This window comes from Monomorium pharaonis, chromosome 11 (assembly GCF_013373865.1).
Source record: "Monomorium pharaonis isolate MP-MQ-018 chromosome 11, ASM1337386v2, whole genome shotgun sequence".
Classification (NCBI taxonomy): Eukaryota; Metazoa; Arthropoda; class Insecta; order Hymenoptera; family Formicidae; genus Monomorium; species Monomorium pharaonis.
The window spans coordinates 14,499,912-14,520,028 of record NC_050477.1 but is presented as its reverse complement, the minus strand read 5'-3'; the positions used below and the strand labels follow the sequence as shown (position 1 = coordinate 14,520,028).

The window sequence follows — 20,117 nt, the reverse complement described above, 5'->3', positions numbered from 1 at the left end:
ACATTTTTATCAGAATATGTATAGGCTTCTGCCTTTCATAAGTACAAAAATAGTACACTGTGTATAGCGCATGGATTTACAAGATACCTGCTAATTTGTGCTTATAAATATATGTACGTACATATATACAAAATATTTAATTAGCTAAATTTGAAAGTAGCGTTTTGCCTGACGGTAATACTGCTTTAAATGAAGAAAAAAATTGCCACGGTATTTTCACTGTAATACTGATGCTTGCTAAAGAAGAAAAACATACTATCGTATTGTCTGCATCTCCATTTATGCGTTTAATATCGATTTAGAGTCTCGGTTGAATTCGTGTATTCTATAAAATAAAAAATACATAATATTTAGAAAATATTACAGACATAGCGAAGAGCCACAAAACCGATTTACCTTTAAGATGATCGTTGAGCTCAAGTTCGCTGGAACTGCACGTGAGCCTCGAAGGTTTTACACCTTTGAAGATTTCGATAACGCTCGGTTTCAAGTTATGAAAGATTAATGGCTGGCCCCGCTTAGTAAAATCCTCTATCAACGTTTTGATACCCTGAAGAGAGGAAAGTCGACGATAGGTATGATATGTTTAATTAATGTAGCGAGCAAATTTTATTTTTCCTTTGTGAATATATTCACCTTTGCAGCGGTGAAATCGGCTGCCTGGATATGTGTGGAATCTATTACGACGGGCACAGCGGTACCTTCTCGTAACCCCTGCTTGCTAATGACGGCTCGTACATATTCGACGCTTGGAAACACCAAACTTCGATCTGGAGTTATGACAAGATATTCACAACCACTGATACTCTAAAAAAACAAAAAAGATAACGTGCTTGCGTATTTCTAAGTTAAAACTTTTAGCCAAAGCACACACACACACACACACACACACACACACACATATATATCTTTTTAAAATTATTTTTTAATAGCATTTTTCTCCCATTTTATGGTTACAATAAAAACTTACCGTAGCTTTATGAACTCGTAACGTCGGCCTGGCCGAGGCATAAAGTAGGAACAAAAGGTTTATACCGATGCCGATTACGATGCCCAATTCGAGTCGTATGAAAAGGCAACACAGGAACGTGGCTATGGCCGGTATGAGATCAATTTCTGAAAATAATGATGCAGATTATGACATAATTTTGTCTAATAAATATATAAAGATTTTAATAACTTTGATCAAATTTTAATTAATTTATCAAATAATACTTTCATTAATAAAAATAGACCTTAATTTTTTAATCAAAAGAAGAAAGGGTGTTGAATTAATTGCTGATTAATTTAAGTTTATCAGCGAAGTTAACCGATTGAAATTAATTATTTGTTTAATGTAATCATGTGAAAAATATGAACAAAACGGTGCAAAAAAAATTAATAAAAAATTGACAAATATTCAACTATAATGGTCTAACAAAAAATAATTAACAAAGAATGTTACAAACGTTGGTCTAATTTTAATTCTTTTTTAAAAAATCCTTATAATTCTTTTTAATGTGTTTATTTATGACTGTTAAAAGATTCCAATTTCCTACTGTTATTGCGGTTATTTCGCTATTAACCAAGAGAAAGCGTACTTTTACTTCGCCACATTGGCTTCACTACTTGGAACTCCACCATAAAGACAACCGCGGCAATTATGACAGCCGCCAGGGCGGCCTTGGGTATATAGTACAAATAGGGCGTGAGGAACTGCAACGATATAAGCACCAAGAGCCCGGTGTAGACTCCACCGAGTGTTGTCTTCACCCCGGACGAGTGGTTGACCGCGCCTCGGCTGAGGCCGCCGCTCACGGGCATTGATGACACAAACGATGATACCACGTTGCACACGCCCAACGCCAACATTTCCTGAGTCGCGTCTATCGACTTACCCTCGGCTACGAATGCAACATCGATTTAATTGTTTTTATGGCAGAAAACATGTTTATTTTAAATATCAATTTGCTTTAAAAAATTATTTGTATAAACAAAAAAGTACTCTAACATATTTATCCTTAAATATCTTGATTTTAATGTATAATATTGCCAGGTTTAGATTAATGATTATCAATATTGTTGTTGTTTATTAGTCCAAACATTCTAAGCTAACTTGACATCAAATTTATAATTAATTGAAATTTATAACATATGTATAAACCTAATTTATATATAATAATTATGTCTTTGTTTTAGTCATGTTTTATGTAAATTTATTCGAATTTTATTTTTACTTTTTGCCGATTTTTTAAATTATATTATTTAATAAAAGGAATTAATTTGCAATACTGGGAAAAATATTATTTTTAATTAATTAAACACTCACAGAACACTTTGGCGATGGAGATCGTTTCTAACAGGCTGAGCATGGGGACGACTAGACAGCCAGTGCCCAGAGCGGAAACCATATCGATAAAAGTATAGGTCTCATTCCCGATCTGAGCTTCGAAGGGTGGTAAACGGAATTCCGGAAGCCCCTGCTTCACGTGTCCCGTTAACATAACGGGTGATTCTCCCAGATGCTTCTCGAGGAGCCAGCACATTATCGCGCAAACGATTACGACAATAATGTTTCTAGCAGTGGAGACTAACCAAAACGACTTCGTGATAAATTGTTGAAGTCGTGATGGTACTTTAGTATTTTTCGACACTACTGGCAAATCCTTCACCTTCTAAATAAACGAAAAATTCTGCTTATATTCTTCATTCTCTCTTATCATTATATTTTTATTAAGAGAAGTAAAAATGTTCTGAAACAATTTTTCCACATAATTGTTAAGTATTGCTATATTTTATATTTTAACATACGTATGTAATTTCTAATAGCAAAGCAATAAAAATAATTTTATTTATGATTAATTGATTAAGAAACTTATTTGAAAATTATTATAAATTATTAAAAATTGATTAAGATTTAATTAATTTGTTACTGAATTTTAATAATAAAATTATAATAGAAATTGGAATTATACTTCTAACTTTACTTAATTTTAACATAATTTCAAATCTATAAGCTATAATGAATAATTGAAAGAGAATTGTGGCCGGACTTAACCGGTTAAGTTGTACCGGAACAACAGGTAAATTAAACTAAAATGCAAATGTAATGCAATAGTGTTGCACTTACTCGGAGAAGTAGAAGAACGATTATACAGACAATTCCCAAAGCGGTATCCCAACGCCTCGTCTCGCCGATGTGCTCGAAGATACTTTGCCAGACTTGCACGAACTTGGTACCGGTAACTTTGAGCCCAAGAATATCCTTTACCTGGCTGGTAGCAATGATAATCGCTGCCGCCGACGTGAAACCAACGGATACTGGTCCCGATATAAAATCCAGTAAGAATCCTAATATTATCGTAAGAATATTATAAATAACAATATATAAAACAAAAATATGTACTAAATATATCATACAATAAAATATACTAAAAAATGTATTAAAATAAAAATTAAATAAAAAATATGTTGCATAATGAAAACTATTACTTCGAAAATAATTAGAAATATGATAAAATTCACAAATTACATTTATTTTTAATGTTCTGATTTTTGTAATATTACCTAATTGCAAGATGCCCATTAATAAGGAGATGCAGCCCGAGAGGAAGCACAGCAATACGGCAAAATCGGGTCCTAGATGGGCCTTTTGTAAAGTTTCTCTTGTTAGAATCGCGGCGATTGCGGTTGGCCCGACAGGAACATCTTTCCAAGAGCCCAAAATTGTGTACACGAAACAGGCCATGAAAGACGAATAGAGCCCATACTGTTTAAATAAAATACTTTTTTATAATTTTTATACTTTTAAGAATTATATATTGTATAACGTTTACTCAAAAAAATGATCTTGCAACTTCAAAAATTATATGTATATAAAATCTAGTTGAGATAAATAATTAGCAAATACTGTGATATGTATATGTATTGGACTTAATCAATCTAGCTGATAGAAGCAGAATTTCCAATTTCTGTACGTGACAGCCAAAATTCTAGTAGATACAAAAATTAGCGATACATTTTGGTTGTGTTATCAAGAAATCTGTCTATCAGCAAAAAATTTTTTTGAGTGTTAATAATATCGATATTTTATAAAAATTACTTCAAGAATTTTTGTATAAAATTGTGAAACTTCTATATTTGAAATATTTTTTTACAACACAGAAAAATAGAATAAAAGAGAAATACTTGATAAAATATTAAAATGTCAGCCGATATAATCAGTCCACTGGTCAATTTCCTGTATGTAAATAAATGCCTTCCATATATTAAATAAATTCCCGTATACAAATAGATCTAGTCACTATTTGTATATTTGTATATTTTAGATAATTTAGATAATTTAGCATAGATATTTTAAAATTGCGTTGTGACATCCTCTTAAAAAGATTGACAAAAAAAAAATTTTATTTTAGATGCTAATCTCAAATATGCTTATTCATGATGTTCAAGATTAATGAGCTACATTGGTGGATATTTTAGTAATTTTTATTAAGAGAAATAGTAAAGTTCTACACTTCAAACTTATCAGTAATTCTGATATGAATAATATTTTATTATCGTTATTAATAAACTGTTTCATTATAATCGGAGTGGTAAAATGTTAGTTCTTGAGTGGCATACATGAGTCTCTTACATTAGGCCTTTTTTTATTTTTAACAATTTTACTTTTATTATATTTTATTTTTATTTAATAGAGACTTACTTATATATGCTTATGTAATATGGTCTTACCACGCCTTAAAAATTTTTTTAAGGCAAAAAGTTTCACACACGTAAAATTTTAAAATACAAAATGCAATTTATGTTTTATTTTACTAAATGTAACATTTTTGTATAGATAAGAAATAATGTAACGAAATTACTTTTATAGAGCATAATTTTTTTACTTTCAATTTAATTTTTTGACATTTTTGTAGAAATAAATATATTTAAATAAACAATTATAAATTATTTCTCGGGTATCTTAATATTGTCTTTTACTTAAAATTACTCTGTATATATAAACATATATATATATATATATATATATATATATATATATATATATATATATAACCACCTGTAACGGTAATCCCGCGACGTTAGCATACGCTATGGCTTGTGGTATAACGGTGAGACCTACGGTGATACCAGCTACTAGATCGCTTGCTATATATTCTTTCTGATAATTCGGCAGCCACATTAGAATCGGTATTCTTTTAAATAGTAATTTTTTTCTGCAAGACCTTCTAACACGTCGGTAGAGCCATCTTCTTCCGGATGTACATGGGGCACTTGTGCTAGCATCTTGTGGTACTAAAAATATAACACAAAAATATACACAAAATGGTCTGAATAACATGTGTTAATAACATAATTACAATGAAATCTCACGTGTTAAAAATTTTTCACAGATATTACAAGATTTAACGCGGAACATCTTTAGGTATATTTATTTCTAAATTATTTAATATCTAATAATTACTTAAATATTATTTAAGTTTAAATCTTAAACTGACAAATTTTTTTTTTAGATCTCATGAAAAGATGCGATGTGAGATCATGAAAAAATGGATGTAAAATATTTGTGCACGAAGAATCAGTCTTCAGAAATTATTTACGGACAGGTAACAATTACAAAGTGTCATACAAAGAAGCGACTGCATTACAAAATGTAATAACATACTTCCACTTTGCATCAAGTTATATTTACTATCATTATGTTAACGTATTGACTGTAATTTATTTTTTTTTGCGCTCATCAGTGTCACTTCGTAAAATTATATTCTTAATTCTAGTACAAGAGGGAAATCCTTAAATCAAATATACAAAATGCCCAGACAAATTATTCTTTACACATCATATTATAAATGTTTTCGATTGATGTACATAAAACCATCAAACGATTTGCTCGAGCTTATTTAATAAATGTGTTTTTAAATACTATTATAAGGAAAATAACGCTTGAGATACAAATGATCGAACAAATAACACGATATTCTTTTTTTTAACTTTACATAAAATCGTAATTCACAAGATCAGACATGAATTACTGTGAGACATAAAGAAAAGTATGTTTGATTTAAATTACATTTAGTTTTTTTTAATAATAAAAATTCTTTTAAATAAAATAATTTTTTGTAAAATTTAATAACTTAATCAAAAATCTTTAATCATAAAAAATGTTTTTATACAATAAAGTACCTTACGGTAATAAAATAAATATATTAGATACACTTTATTAAGTCTGTCATTAAAACATTTAAAAGCATTTCCATTAAAATCATTTTAACATCAAATAACATCTATTTGATATTTGAGATACTTGGTATATGTGAAAAAAATAAAAACAAAGCAATATCTTTTGCATCTTGAATATTTATTCTTAATTGAGAATATTGCTGTAATTACTATGAAAGTGAAACTAGACGAAGCTAAACATAATTAATGCGATTTTAATTAGAATATGAAACGAACCGTATTTAATTCCCGTCGCATATTCGAGGATCGTTATCGCACTGAGTTCAGGAATATTAAGTTTCTGACGCCTGCTCCTGCATGATTATTGAATAAAATGTTAATTTCCGTAAATCCCATATTTCTAATATAAGCTAAAGCAAATTAAATCTTACGATCCGTCATACGGTGTTGCTTCGCAATTTACGTAAACAGTTAATCGGCACTTGATTTTCAATTATCAGTATCACACAAATGCTATTTTAACGGTAGAACATAATCAACGAGTATATAGAAGAGCAAGAATTATACAAAGAATATTTTCACAGCAGTGCATTACGTTATTATAATAATAATTAACGCTTAGCTTTTAAATTAAAATTAAAATCAAACGGACCGCCATATTAGTGCGCAATTTAATTGCCGCTCATTGTATATTCGATGAGAGACCGCACCGCATTATCTGTAAATGAATTCTTCATCATTAACTGAGGTGTAGTAATGACAAAATCAAATTCTACATAGCGTATTTAATTTTTGCGTGTTTAAATTCAATTGAAATATATTATTATCATTTTCTTCATTATTGTAAAACTGTCAGAAAGCGCATTGTTTGAATTTTGCTCTTTCGACTGTTCGCAAATGTAATATTGGTATTAACAATATAAATTTTCTGCTGGTTTGAATATCATCTTGAACAATCGCACGGATAAAAATATTTATAAAAGTAAATATGGGCATCGATAGGGATCTACATAGAGAGATTAGAAAATAATAACTTAGAGTACGCGATGTCGTAGGCGTAAAATGTTTCTGTGTGTTAAATTGAATAAACTTTGAAAAGGGTTGACGTAACCAGCACCGATTGTTGCACTCGCAGAGCTGCTTTTCTGCAATACAAATGTTACATTCCTCTTGCAAAACGCTTATTGTGTCTTGAAATATGTCTTTTTGCGCTCTAATCAGCGCGAAACTACAACCGATAGAGTGCAAACGGTACACGAATAAGTACACGATAGAAAAGATTACCTATTATTTATAATTTAAATAAATATGTTGTTAGTATTGTTTAAATAATTTATTTACATTAAATGAATCACTACTTGTTTTAAGTACAATAAGAGAAAAATGTGATATTTGCAACTATAATTGCATAATAAAATAATTATAGTTAGAAATATTATTTTTATAGTAATTATTATTATAATATTGGTAATAACCATATGCTCATAGTGATGTTTATAATAATTGTTTTGTGATACGACTTACTATATTGAAATCTACTGTATAAAAATCTCCATTTTGGCTATGATAACCATATCACAAGTTGCATAGACCAATGTTATAACTATGAGAACTTCAATATAGTTTAAACAAACTTGAATTTATATTATTAAATAACTCTAAAAATGTAATTGGATTCAAAAATTACTATAAATTATAATAATTAGATTAAGTCTTAAAACTAGATTTATAGTGATATTATGGTTACTGCAATTTTGAATCAAGTATTCTCAGCGTACTTGAACAAATCCTTAAACTGTATTATATTCTCTTCTGTGTTTTCTATTTAATAATTCTGATTATAAATTAAGTTTAATCCTGTAACGATAAGATTGGTTAGAATTCTAATCTTTTTACAAGAAATTCAGCAAAGGAAGAACGATTTTACATTTGTTATTCACTTCTTTTAGGCATTTTGTACATCGATTATATGAGTAATAAGAAAAACAAAGTATATAAAATTAGATACAACCCACTTTTCTGGATGGATAACTAAAAATCCTTGCAATTAAAGGGTTAAATATTACAATAATCGCAAACGTATTTATTGAATTGCAATTGTTTCCGCAATTGCGTTTAGTTCTGCGCAATAGAGAAAATCTAAAGCGTAGTTCATAATAATCTATGCCGTAAATTATTATGAAAAATGTAGAGAGATATCATCTTTACGTAAAAAAAGTATATATTCGCGATAAAAAAAGTCGTTACATTGTAAATGCACATGCGCGATGCGAATAAAGGCAACGTGCCTTGAAACAATTTTTCGCCGATCGCGAGTATTGTAAAACGCTGGAGAAAAAAACGACCGTTCAACCGTGAAAGTGAAGGTCGGTGTACGGTGCACGGATTATTTTTGCAAATTTTTGTTCGATGTTTCCGCGCCGTCCCTCATCTCTGTCGCGCGACGGTATCTCGCGCGTGTTGAATTACACGTCAATTATTTTCTCGCCCGCTTTTGCATGCGTCGAACGCCGGCAATATTTTCGCGCGCGTCATCGGCGAGTTCACGCTACGCTCGTAATTTGCATTTGCGAAAAACCTTTTACCGTTAGGTCAAAATTTCTCACCCGCAGAACAAAAAGTCATTAAACGATAGCAAAATGACGTCAAAATGGCTCCCAAATGATTATTAAAAGTTACTTTTCGATCAATCACGAGTCATTTTAATGTCATTTAACATTACCGTTTGTTGTACTGCTGGGATCAGTTACAATTATACACAAAAGCAAGCTTGATTAAAACACTATAATGCATGTCTCTCATTTATTCAGATTGTAAGCAAAAATATAAAAAGACCGATTGTATCCCCTTTTAATCGTTTCTCAACGTAAAATTTTACTACTAATATTTTTTCAAGATGTATGAAAAAAAATTTTTTAATTGATTTTTGTAATAGATTATGGTCTACATAATTGAAAATTTTTTGTTAAATTTATACGTCTCAAACTGTCCAATCAATTTTTTGTATTAGTTTAACACAAATATATTTAAAAATAAAGAAATCAATACCGCTTTGTTTTTGGATATTTCTTAAACAAAGACTAAAAAAATAAGTGCAAACTAGAAATCTTCTGTTTAAATAATAATTTTTATAATGTTTATATTTTTTAATAATTAATGTTTTTGCAAAGTCATAAAAAATAGATGTCTGAGAAATTGACATAGTAGGCAGTAATTGCAATATGATCTCTGTAATGGAAAAGTTAAATATAAAATAAATTGGTAAATTAAATAATAAAATGTATATATGTATGTGTGTGTGTTGAAGAATAAAGTATAATAAGAAGCCAAAATTAAAAGTTTTAAAAGTATTAATAAAAGCAATATAAAGATTTAAAATAAAAATAAATAATGTACTTTAAAAATAGACAATTTAATTAAAATAAAATTATGTTATGAAAAGGAAACGATACAGCTATGATCTGTTCTCGCAATCAGTAATAGAGAAATGCAACGGTTTATGCTCCACAATTTTATGTTTCATTCTGCATTGTGAGAAAAATGTGAAAGAGAAAGACAGTTAAAACAAAACAATTTTAAGAAACTAAGTCAGCTAAAATATGCAACATTATCAATAATATTCATTATTGTTTAAGAAAATTATGTAAGTTGCATTTCAACTTTTGAAGAATTTGCCTTTAGCAAATTTTATCTCGAAAAAAGCCATGAATACCGTGAATCATAGTTTTTTATTTCTTTAAATATTTAAACAAATTATTTTTATTAAGACATAACATAGAGTACAATTTTTTGAGAAATAAGAAGATGCCTATACCTACTTTAAAAGGCCTATGCCAATATTAGCAACCGTCTTCTAACATAAATAAACAATTAACACAGAAAATATAACATTTTAACAATTTGGAAACAAATTGCGAAAGCATATTTCAGCAAAATTAATATTTGCAATATTAAAAATACATTATGTTAAATTAACAAATTCCAAATTCAACACAAAAATTGTAAAAAGAATTGATTTTTTAATAAAAAATGTTTCTTACTGTATAATTAAGAAGGTGCAATAATAAACAATCGGCGACTCACCCTCGAGATTAACAATCTTCGCATCTTTGGTGATGGCGTGAGCACTGCTGGGGTTCCCGTTCAACGTGTTTGGCTCGTTGTTGTTGCTGCGAAGAACATCATCGAGCGCGTTGTTGCTGAAGCCAGTCAGCGTGACTTCCCTACGGTTCTCCATGTCGTATTCCTCGTTGACGTTGTACTTGGCCATGATACGATCTCCCGAAAGGATCGGAACAGACGAAGTGCACAATTCGGACGGAACGCGTGTTGAAACGACTTATAAACCGCGCAGAGCGATCTGAAATCCTCCTCCTCAGGTGGACTCCATTTTGTCGGGAGCTCTGCGACCCTGAAGTAGGAAAATAAGCGAACTGATTTATATTGCGCGTAACGATCCCGTTAATTTTTCACCTGTCATTTTATCGTTAGATCTCTTCGCTGATAATCCTTGCAATAATCGATTCGCGTCTCTTTAATCTTACATTAGGTAGGTGCCTGTAACAATTACGTTTTCCACGCACGGATGATTTATTTAAACGCCATCTCTCCACAAGACGCGAAGTTTTTAGCAAAAAATCAAAGCCAGTTCGTATACATATACTTAATTCACTTGCAATTCTTTTTAATTCTAGATTTATAAATGTTACGTTGTTAATTTTTTTTTTTTTATAATTTATCAAAAAAAAACAGAAATTGCTGGTGAGAGGCTAAGTTATTTTTTCGCATAATTCATTTTAATTACGATTCTCTTTAATTCTAAATTTTCTAATCCCACGTAATTAATTCGTTGTAAATCAATTCCAATTAATTATATTTTATTAAATTTAATTTTATTAAATCTAATAAATTTTATAAATAATTTTTTTCTAATAAATATTTACGTAACATGTAATATTATATTGTTTTGCGTTACATTTATCGTGCTCTTTAAATTGCAATTAGTGTATTTTCACTAATTTGCAGTGGTACACTCATTATAACTATGAGAATTAGTGATTATCCACTGACTTTTAATGATTTTTACTGCAGGATTAGTGTATAATTACTAAAAGATCAGTGTATTTATTTCACTTTGACAAGTTATAAGTATACCACAGAAATCAGTGTATTTTAACTGATTTCAGTGATTTTTCACTAATTGTAATTTAGAGAGTGTTTTGACATACAATAAATGTTTCCTGCAATATGTTAATTTTGGTGATACCTAATCTTGATTGCATCAATTCAACAATATAATAGAATGCTTAAAAAAACGCAAATTGAAAAATTATTTGTCATTGAAACTCTTAATATATGCAGAAAACATTACAATAATCTGAAAATTTACACATTGTCTGCCTGTCTCTTTTAGGTGAATGGGAATTCGGGTTGCTCTTACAATAGTTTATGCGCAGGTTTCTGAAATAAATGGCAAAAAGGTGGCGATGACAAATGGCAAATGCAGCAATAATTGACGGAATTTCGCAAATGACTTTGCGAAAACTCATAAAATAATAAGGTTTGATCTAATGGCAAATACGTGCGGCACAAGTTAAGAAACAATTGACGTTAAACAGAATATTGCAAGTAGAATAATTATAGTGCAAACTTACGAAACTTACTGCTAAATAATTATATAATTTTAGATTAATTTACGTATATAAATATATAAATATATTCAATGAATAAAGTACGCATAGTTTAAAAGCTAGGAATAAAAGCAAAAAAAATGTGAAAGAAAAAAGAACGTTGGAAAAGTTTCACAATATTAAAAATACGCTTTCTTCGACATTGGTTGTCGGTTCTCAACAGATATCGGATAAGATAATCAACGTGTACTTTAAAGAAACATTGTAATCTGTAATTGAGTAATTTGTATTCGTGTTTATATTAAGGATGAGATATAAATAAAATTACACTTATCGTCACGCTCAGTTTATTTGAATAACTGATAAAACATACTGTACGTGACACACAATTTATTTAAAAAAATTTTCTCGATGAAAGTTGCAATTATTAAAATTAACTTTCGATAAACGCTATTCGTCATCAAATACAATTTTTAGTAAAATCTCGCTTGTCGACGTGATTTTAGCAGCTGACAGAATGACATCCTAATATTTTGTCATCGATTAATTACAGTCGATCTTATCCGAAATAATATGAGTAAAAATTGTCGCGTGGAACAAATCAAAGCTATTTTCCGACTCGCCGCTTATTCGAGGCTTATTACGAGGCGGAAGAGCGCTGTGATACCGGAAACTAATGTTTGATGTTACAATAACAAATCAAAAAGTGTGCACTAGGAAATTATTTGAATTATGCGTGTAATATGGCATCATCCGGTGCAGCTTTACGTACGGCAAGCGTATAACGTAACGTTTCTCGGAATCCGGGATACAGTATCGCGTAGAATATCGCGTCTTGTCCGAGAAAATCATCATGTGAAATCTTGGAGACTCGGCAAGACATTTACGTAATCAATTTTGTACTAAAAAATACTCCGATTAGCCATGCCTTTATTGAATCGGATAAATGTTGTTCTCATTATCGATTATCTATCGTCTTGGATAATGCATATTATGTAAAGCAACACATCAAGCACGTTACGATCGATAAATGTGATTTATAAGGAGATATAGATAAGTGCAATTGTTGCCAATTTGTCTGTGGCGATTTTAATAAGATGTCATATAGAACAATGCGGAGATACGGCGATAAATGAAATAATTAAAAAAGAATATTATCTCTGCATTTGCACGGAATTAAATCTCCGTAGCTTACAAAGTTGCTATTGTTAAGCATTCGTGTGTATTATTATAATGGTAAGCTCATATGTATCTGTGTAATGAATTTTTTTATGAATTGACGCGAGTCAATAAAATGTGTATCAACGTGTAAATTTTATTTAAATTGTACATTTTGCATAATCATTAGTAACAACGATGAAAAGTTGTTCTGCAATTGGATTAAATTTAAATTCGATGAATTTACATGCGCATTTAAATACACTAGATGATGATTTCAGCTCGCGGTGTCATTTGAATTTTAAAAATATTTATCTGTTTTGTTTCTTTTGTGCTTTCCTCTTTTTTTTGTTTACATAATTAAAATGCAAAATAAATAAATTTAATTAAAATGTATTATTGCATGCTCAAACAATACTGTTGCAGACATTCTGCAGGTTTTTAATTTGTAAAAATAAATTTAAACGCTGTTTTTGCTAATATTTCGCTATTGTAAATTGATTTATTGGCTGGTCGGTTTTATCTTAGATGTTACGAATTTTATAATTATTAAGTTTCTTGTCTTTGCAAAACTTTTTTAATTAACAATATAACAATAATATGTAATGGAATTTATCATATAATAAAAAAAAAATTTATCTTGAAATTATATGTACTAAACCTTAAGCATATTGAAAATATTATATTATAAAGGAATTGAATACAGTCATTATTCAATTTTAAATAATTTTGAGATATTGTTATATCAACAAATCTTAAAATATTATTATACATGTCATCACCAAATTGATTGAAGTATAAAATCAGTCTACAAGATTATTGTAATTACTGTTATCTCAATTTAATTAGTTATATTTTATATATTACTGATGTTGGATATGATTATTAATATCACGTGAAAGCTCAATGCTGATAATGAAAAAAAACAGATATCATTAATCAATATTACTTATTGCAACAAAATACTTGTTATATATGCATGTGTATAATGAACAAAAAATTAATAACAATAATATATTTGTTTGTTATCATTCTAGCACATTTGAAAAATAATTATTTAAATTTTAATACTTTGCAATGTATGCAATTAATCATGAAAGTATTCGAATAACACATAACAGCGCAAAAAGATATGTTTTTCTTCGTTGCTCGTGCGTTTCACATTTTCTGTCTGGAATGACATCCATGAATAAACTTAGATTCCAAAGTCTTGTAATTTTTTTATAAACAACAATGAACATTTATGTCTTTAAACTTATATCTCGTTTCACTTTACAATAGCTTATCGTCACGTGACATTTATACATAACCAGTTACATGACCAGCGCAACAAGACTAGCAGCACTAATGGTCGATATTACGGTCAAATTATGAAAATTAATAGCAGAACATCAATACACGTACTATTAAAAAATTTATTCAAAAACAATAGCAACGTATAGTAGTAATACCTATTATATAAGTTTCGTGTGGTAACGAATTATATTATGAATCGCGTTTAATCAATTTTATATTCCATTACAATCACAAAATCATTTGTATAGGTACAGAATATTGGGCGTTTTTTTATGTTACAAATTTACCAAATAGAATTTTTTAGAAAAACTGGATTAGAAATGAAAACTTTTACCAATAATACATTTTTATCAAAAGCAAAATAATTTAATAAAAATTATAATATTTATAAATATTTAAATAAAAATTACAATAATAAATTAGTGATATAAAATAAACTTTTAATGTATCCCTGTACAATTATTTTTGCAACTTTAAAATGTAATATAATATAATGTAATATATTTGATTAATAACTTGTATACTTTTTTAAATATTAGTAAAATTATTAGTGTTACTACACTGTATTAAAAATTAAAAATTACATTATTAATTTATTTAATTCTCACATACTTCTCGAATATTACATCAACTTATGATTTTTAAATAGAATTACGTATATACAAAACTTAAGTGAATTTTTTATTTTAACTTTAAAAAAGCATTATATGATGTGTGATGTGATGTAATAATATTTTCTATTGCAATTAATCTAAAATATAATAGTAATAAATAATTTTTGTGAAAATTATTTTTTTGACACACTTTCACACTTAATTTTTAGACTATGAACACACAGCTTTGTCAGGTTAAAATTACGTTCTTAAGAAATTTTTTAGCATAAAAGGTACATCGTAGAAATAACGGAAGTTTTTGTCATTCCACTCTTACTGTCGCGCGGATTAATTGCAGCGATTCATTGCTCAAGCGTTCTGCACGTGACGAAAGAATGTTGCGGCGAATAGTCGTCTATGCTTTTAAATGGATCGTCGATGAATCACTGCCTCGCGTTAGTCGAGGAAATGAATACCTGAGAATCCTTGAGCGCCTTTATACCAGGCAGACGAACGTAATTTTGAGTTTAAGTTTGAAATACCGAGTTATTTACCGACGCTATCAAAAACACTAAATTATCATCGTTAATGTCTAAGTAACTATAAAATTAAGCGACACTTCCTTATTCGAGCTAATGCGATTCTCCGACACAATTAATTTGAAATATTGTTTATTAGAAACTTCATAAGAAGAGATTATTTGCCTGTAACAGTGTTGATTTCAACGAAACAGAGTAAATTGATTTTTCAGAACTGACAGTTTCTGTGAATAAAACAATCATGTCAAATGGACAACTCAGAAGATAAAAATGTATGGATACATGTTAAGATACGTACTATTTTTTTTAGCAAAAATGTTGAGGCCCCAATTCTTGAATTACAAGCAAATAAAAAAGGCCTTTTTAAATAAAAAATAGAGTTTTCTTTTAATACAACTTTAATTTATAAAGTTAATCATTATTTAATTAATGAGTAAATCTATAAAAATTATATAATTTTTAACCATGTTTTTTAAATATTTTTATCAAGAAAAACTCAATTCCATATTTATATCAAATATTTTATCATTAAAGTAGAATAAAAATATCCTGTGTGTAATACATAAGAGAAAGAAAATTTAGGACAATTTTTTTGTAGTTATTTTCAGAAAAGAGTTAAAAAATTTAGAGCATCTTCTATTTAACAAAGAACTCGAGAAATCTGGCCTTTGAGAGCTGAGGCCTTTTGATGTCCGAAAATTTTTTCAGACATTCTTTAGACGCCTGGTGGATGTTTGCTGAATTTGCGCGTTATTTGGAACGTTTTCGGGAGTGATGCATTAAGAAATATGATTATATAAAGCAGGGATTAGAATCACATGCAAGTTTTCTGAGCGCGATTGCAGCACGAGGAAGTGTTACCGGAGGTCTATCAACGCGGTTTTTACCTTTGATATCGTCAGACACCGTAACTGAAAAAATATATCGCGCTTTGGTCAAGGTTCCCGCTCGCACACGGAGCCGATGCTAATAAAGTAAATTTCCAAAGGGGAATTCTATACGATTTTGATTTTATCTTTCGAGAAGAATGCAATGCGAAGAATCGAGTGCAACGGCGATCGAACGTACGTGCGACGGACGTCCATTTCCACGAATTTCAAGTAATCCATCTAAGCCGACATTAAGTAGCCGTAACTAATCTCAAGCACCATTTCAGAATACAGAAACTTGCGTCAATAAAATTTATTTTCTCATCCTCCATCAGCTGATCATTCGAGCGTATCGATGTGTTTTGACTCGCGTCCGACGGGACGGTCGGCCTTTTAGTCCTTCCTTCTCGTAGGAAGGAAAGGCACGTGCGCGTCTAATGGAAATGAAAAAGCGCGCGTGTCTGATTTACTCGTCCGCGGGGGCCTCGTATACCCATGCCGTGCATGCCCGCTCATTTCTCTCGTCGCGGCACGTGAGCGGGCGCGTGCGAAAGTTTATTAGAAGGCCTATAATCCTACATAAAAGGCGGATGATGCTTTCTCTGGCGCGGTTTCAGCGCGATCGTAGCGTAATGCGACGCGCACACGCGAAAAACGATATGTATCTCTTCCTCCCGTCTATTCTCTCTCTCTCTCTCTCTCTCTCTCTCTCTCTCTCTTTTCGCCGAGGGAACGGACGCCGGGAGGAAGTGTGCCACCCGACTTCCCGACGGTGAACTTTCCGGGCGAACTTTTCGTTCATCAATTAATATTCAACGAGCCGCGCTAACGCTAACTCGACGCGCGCGTAACACAAAGCCCGCTAAACGAACCATTTAAATACCCCTCGCTCCTCCGCTTCGCGGCGGACAAGCAGACAATTATTCTTATTATTCGTATTATATACCTCGATATTGCATTTATCTCGAGGATCCGGCTTTCCGCCGAGCCGCGTGATTCGTCAGTGATTTTGAATTTGAAGGATTTTAAATTCCGTTTCTGTGCGTATCTCGCTTAATTTGTTCTCTCTCTCTCTCTCTCTCTCTCTCTCCTTCTCTCTGCGTATACTCACCCCCGGCGTCACCAGGCGCGCCGATCACCTGCAGCCTCGGTTCCGGGACGCTCCGGGCTCATCGTCGACGCGCGTGCCAACTGCTTGTCCGTGACTCTTCTTCTCTCTTTCTCTCTCTCTCTCTTCCGTTATACTCGCCTCTTCTTCCGGCAAAACGCTCTCCCACGCGCGACCGCGGATCCACGCTGGAAACGAATTCGGACGGTCAGGAGTTCACGCGTCCGCGCGCGCGTCTCGCACGAGTTACACCGCACGACTCTCTCGAGCACGGCAGCGCGGGTCGTTCGCTCGCTCGTTCGCTCACCTGCGGCGGCCGCGAACTGCTCCGGCACGGCCGCGAAAATTTACTTTTGCGCTATGCACCGCCACCCGTACCCCGGCGCGCCGCCCGAGGCGATCCACCCGCGTCTCCGACCTCTCCCGTCCGGATACCGTACCGATATTCCCCGCGTTTCTGATCGGTACAGTTCTTCCCCTGGACGCGAGCCACCAGATGATTTGCTAATAGGCTATCGCCAATGCTAATAAGAACTGCTCACAGAACCCCGGGGCACGATTACTCCATAATTGCAATTAATATTCAAATTATTTCAATTCGCGCGGATAATTCCGACCGGTATATTAATAATTCATGTCCTAAATATAATAAAATATTCTAATTAGTTGATAATTTAGTGATGCAGTGGAACATTGTTTAAAACAGTGTCGTGGAAGACAAGATGTTCGGATTAACGCTTTTATTTTATTGGATTTTTCAATTTAGAGCCGAAAAGGTTCATGTTTTCTGAACAAATATATTCTGAAAAAATAATCTTTTTCATAATAGCTTTGCTAATAAAAAATTATCCAAAAATAAAATTCAAGAAACGTCGTCTTGCGTCAAGTATATTTTTCATGACACTTGCATGAAAGCAATTCAATAATTTACGTGTAATATTTTATTGTTAAATTTTTTATTTTAATTTTCCAAATATGTACTACATTTTAAAATATTGCACACACCGAGAGAAAAAAAATTTACAGTAACCGTAATATTATTATAATTTGTAGTCATTTCTTAACTCAGGCATAATTTTATAGTTATTTGATAATATAAATTATAGTTTGTTTAAACTCTGTTAAAATTTTCATAATCACAATATTGATCTATGCAACTTATAATATGATTGCCATAACTATAATAGAAATTTTACTAGTAAGTTGTATTATAAGACAATTATTATATATACATAAACATCATTATAAATATATGATTATTAATATTATATTAATAATTTATACTAATAAAAATGATGTTCCTAACTATAATTATTTTACTATGCAATTATCGTAGCAAATATCTTTTTTTTAAGTACACAATTTTTTAAGTACGGAATATTCTATACAAAGTCCTATTCAAAGTTTATACATTTGTTTTATGTATTTTTAATCATAAATATTACATGACGTTTTCTGATCAAGAACTTGAGATTGTAAAATAGATTCTTATAAGTCATGAAATTATCTTTAAACAAGGCAGCACGTTGCCTTTTTTCATTCAATGAAAAAAGCATCTCGAGACAGGAGCCAATAATTGGCGAGAAACGTGCAATCAAGAGATTATAAATCAAGACATAAACGTAATAAACCCTAGGTAAAAAATATTTATCAGCGATTCTGTAATTATTGTTGGGTACATTTATGCAAATGCTGCATGCCAAGTTTCATTGCCAGGTAGTGCAAGTTTGTGTTACACGAAACGGGACACGTATTATGAAACTTTTCCATCATGTATTACAAATAGATCGGAATTATTCCATTATTCCCTAGAGTTCCATTGCGCTTTCTAGAAAAATCAAAATAAAAGGTTTCGATTGATCTATTCCGAACAGTTCCATAATACACATGCCCATTGTTCAGACCATTATTAAGTATTGTGAAAAAAAGGATGAAAAAAATGACGAGCAGGTGGAAAGCATGAAATCTCGTCATATACTTGCAATTGGAGCGATTAAAGCGTCAGTGTGAAAGATTACATTCAAGTAAAGTTCTTTTCGATCGATATGAATAATTTAAAATAAAGCCCGGCAAGAGAACTTGCGAGCAGTGTTATTACCCAGTAAGAATTCGTACACTGGGAAAAATATCCGTTGATATTTAATCGAATACTCCAATGTTATAGTAATAAACGGATATATACAATAAAAGTTATACATATATATTCAATAAAAAATCGGATCGGACATCTTTCAGCGGATATGAATAATTATAATCGGATATCCAGAGTCTCATCAATAACAAAATTAACGATAGAATACACTATTTCATTGGCAATTCCGTTGGAAATTTTTCTTAGTGTAACGTCGAGTAGTTTTATATGCATAATCAATGCGTGCGGTGAAGTGTAGCGATCCTGAAATTGAAAACAGAGATCTGCACGCGAATGAAAAATACAATCGATAAAATGATGCAATGATAAAATTGCGCAGCATGCATTTGCATTTCAATAAACACGTCATTCGGGCGTAATATTTCATCGATCCGACCTGTCGTCTAAAGCGCTAAATATGTCGATAAAATTTCGGTGGCACATTATAAGGTTAGAGAAAAATATAGAAAAAAAATCTAACGCGATAACTTTTAAATCATTATGTGAACATCAATCATTAACGCCAATTTATGATATTTAGGATGTTGCCATGATAGAATATCTCAATGTCGATTAAATCACATTAATTATAAATTTCTTTTTTTATAAAAACCATAATTAATCTCTTGAC

At 31.1% G+C, this 20,117-nt stretch overlaps 1 protein-coding gene across 3 annotated transcripts; it reads right to left on the bottom strand.

Moving 5' to 3' along the window:
- Positions 1 to 27: 27 nt before the first annotated feature.
- On the bottom strand, positions 28 to 17,697 carry LOC105831170 (sodium-independent sulfate anion transporter). Of its 3 annotated transcripts, XM_012671142.3 has the most exons (11): positions 17,359 to 17,696; positions 10,246 to 10,573; positions 5,042 to 5,277; positions 3,547 to 3,748; positions 3,110 to 3,330; positions 2,309 to 2,654; positions 1,581 to 1,883; positions 971 to 1,116; positions 637 to 807; positions 397 to 550; positions 28 to 325 (listed from the first exon to the last, which is right to left on the bottom strand). In XM_012671142.3, the coding sequence occupies exons 2-11, from the start codon at positions 10,430 to 10,432 to the stop codon at positions 288 to 290; spliced, it is 2,004 nt and encodes a 667-aa protein (XP_012526596.1). In that variant the 5' UTR covers positions 10,433 to 10,573; positions 17,359 to 17,696; the 3' UTR covers positions 28 to 287. The 3 variants fall into 3 exon arrangements, with proteins under 3 accessions (XP_012526596.1, XP_036149341.1, XP_036149342.1); XM_036293448.1 differs by having other exon boundaries at positions 28 to 550; positions 17,359 to 17,697; XM_036293449.1 differs by having other exon boundaries at positions 28 to 550; positions 3,110 to 3,300; positions 17,359 to 17,697.
- Positions 17,698 to 20,117: the final 2,420 nt, after the last annotated feature.